The following is a 2,826-nucleotide window of genomic DNA, read 5'->3' on the forward strand; positions in this document are numbered from 1 at the left end:
CCTATTGATTATCCTGTTGATTATCCTGTTGATTAATTGAGTGATCGCATTAAAACAAATTGTCAGTTTCTGCAATAACTACTTAGGCTTATTTTCTGATTAATACAATTATTTAATTTTATGATGCTGCAATTAAAGTAAAACTACTGTACCAGTTGTATTTAATTTCTGCATTTTAAGTTCAATTGTTTGTTTGTGTGTGAGGTTTGAGGAGGCATTCATTAAAAGCACTCTGTCATTGAATCATTTTTAACCATCACAGAAAAATCTAAATGCTGTAAATTTATTTTTGTTTATTGGAAATCAGAATGTGATTTTTTTTTATGCTATAAATTGGGTAAGATTATAGGCCTGGTAGCTGCTATGATCAGTCAGTGGAAATATCATTAGCCAAAATATACCTGCTGGTACGTCTGTAGCATGGCAGATCATCACAGATTTAGGTAAACATATTTTGCAACAAGAACAAAAACGATGCCTATTGTTAACGTTGGAGTGTTTGTTGTACAGTGGATGTTTTCTGTTCCAGTGCTGAACACATTGAGGACATGCAGCATGTGCACTGCTGTGTTGTCTTTTCTGTTTAGTTTAAAATGTTCCCACACTTTTGACAACTTCTGTCGTTTTCTGGACGCTTCATTTTGGGAYTCTTTGTCTCCTTCATAGCTAAAAGTAGCACTTAGCATACAACAGTAAATAGCGCTAGCATTGTGCAATAAAATAACAGTCCAGCCGGACAAAAGTGAGCTGAATAGTTTAACTGTGTCTATTTCYAACAAAKCTTCGAAGCAGATAATTTACCTYGAGGATTTTTAGTAATTGAGATACTCAAATTCTTTGAGGAATAGYTTCAGCCCTAAAAGTGTAACAATGACGTGTTTATTTCTCTTCCAGTGAATGATCTGACCAGTGGCTCCAGCTGGAACACAGTATCCGTCACAGTRGGCGTGTATGTTGTGCTCAAATTCCTGCAGGGTGGAGGTGCAGGTAAATGTGACCACAAAATAAAACCCGGCATATTTTAAATAAATACTGAACACCCACTGCCTTTCATTCCACAATATAATATATTTTGTTTTGTTGTCTTTTCTTTAGGTTCCTCCGGTTTTGTCAGTAATTTGCGCAGTTTCCTCTGGATCCGGGTGCAGCAGTTCACCAATCGCGTGGTTCAAGTTCGCCTGTTTGGCCACCTGCATGCCCTGTCTCTGCGCTGGCATCTGGGCCGCAAAACAGGCGACGTGCTRAGAAGCATCGACCGTGGAACGTCCTCCATCAACAGCCTGCTCAGGTACAACGTCACACAGATTCATTTGTTCATTTAATGATGGAAAAAAAAGCCTTTGTAGTGGAACTAATCAAGAAATGTTAGTGTTTTCTCTTGTGTTTTTAGTACCACCTGGGTGTGTGTTCGGTTTCAAACATTTTCCAGTTAATCATAAAATTAACCCAACTGTTGTTTGTCTGTTTTTGTTTTCTTTGCAGCTACATAGTGTTCAGCATCTTTCCAACAATCGCTGACATCGTCATTTCCATCATCTACTTCAGCACAAATTTCAACGCCTGGTTTGGCCTCATTGTCTTCATCTGCATGACCGTGTACCTAAGTAAGTGGTGATCTWCAACCAGAATGATGACCATAAACATGATCAAAGTGTTCTGATGGCCTGTTGTTGCCCTTTTAGCTTTGACCATCATAATCACAGAGTGGAGAACCAAGTACAGGCGAGACATGAATCTGCAGGACAACGCTGCCAAGTCGAGAGCTGTGGACTCCTTGTTAAACTTTGAGACGGTACTTCCAACTTTTTATCTTCTGACTCCAAGTTTGACTAATCAGGACCATAACAATGCTGATAAAAATCGCATAAAACCCGAGAAATACATTTTAGACTCAGTTTGCAAGTTAAATGTAAACTTTCAAGACAGTAAAATTAGAAAAACAGTCGAGACAAGTTTAAGTTGTTCGGACGGGTTGCCTGAAGAAAGTCTCTTGTTTCTTAGGAGAACAAACTGTGTCTAAAATAATAACACAGGACTCATAGAAGGCACGTCTTCTAGGAGTATTTTGTTTAACAAAGTATTTAACAAAGTTTAGCAAAGTATTCAGCRTTTCACCTACCATTATACGGCCCGCCCCTCCAAGAATTTCACAGCATTTAGTCATTTTTATTTAAATAAAGGCCAAATCAAGTCGAGAGCTATTTTTTGCGCCCCTCCATATCCACCTCTTGCCAAACCTGGGGGCGGGGGTGGATGGCGCAGAGCGAGGCTGAGCGCTGTGTGTGGTCCTCACAAAGATGGAAAGGTGTGTGTGTGTGTGTGTGTGTGTGATGAAAACTCTTTATGATCACGTAGCACCGATGCGACAGCTTTGCAAGCTACTTTTTCTTTCTTTAAAAGAAAATGCGACAGGTGAAGCCACAGCATGGTTACCTTATCAATAATTACTTTTATATATTACAACAAGAATCACCAACACAGACCCCGCATGTGACCAGGTTCCTGCGAGCAGGGTTTGACAAATCCTATTGCCCGACTGCCCGGGGCAGGTAAAACCCATATTCAGGCAGGTAAACCATTTCTTCAGTTTTTCATAGGGCCATTTATTCAAAATATTCTGAAAACAAATGAAGAAATAGTGTTTTAAACCATGTATAGAGAGAGAATAAATCCTCAAATTTACCCCTCCCCTGTAGAAAAGTTACATCATACTGTCGTGTAGTGGGATCTTTTCCTCCTCCTTCCTGCTGCACGTCGCGCAGAGCGAAGCTTTAATAACCATAGTTTTTTCACCCAAGTTGTCTGAGAAAAAAACTTGTTTTTTTT

The 2,826-nt window shown here is 39.5% G+C and overlaps 1 protein-coding gene across 1 annotated transcript in view; it reads left to right on the forward strand.

The window, feature by feature from the left end:
• abcb6a (ATP binding cassette subfamily B member 6 (LAN blood group) a) overlaps positions 1-2,826 on the forward strand; it is a gene marked incomplete in the record, with an annotated part of 13,198 nt that overhangs the window by 3,183 nt on the left and 7,189 nt on the right. The window contains 4 exon segments of the mRNA XM_014018569.1: positions 895-987; positions 1,096-1,288; positions 1,483-1,604; positions 1,683-1,792. Of these exon segments, the coding sequence (XP_013874023.1) occupies positions 895-987; positions 1,096-1,288; positions 1,483-1,604; positions 1,683-1,792 (518 nt within the window).

Source organism: Austrofundulus limnaeus, unplaced genomic scaffold (assembly GCF_001266775.1).
Source record: "Austrofundulus limnaeus strain Quisiro unplaced genomic scaffold, Austrofundulus_limnaeus-1.0 Scaffold195, whole genome shotgun sequence".
Lineage (NCBI taxonomy): Eukaryota > Metazoa > Chordata > Actinopteri > Cyprinodontiformes > Rivulidae > Austrofundulus > Austrofundulus limnaeus.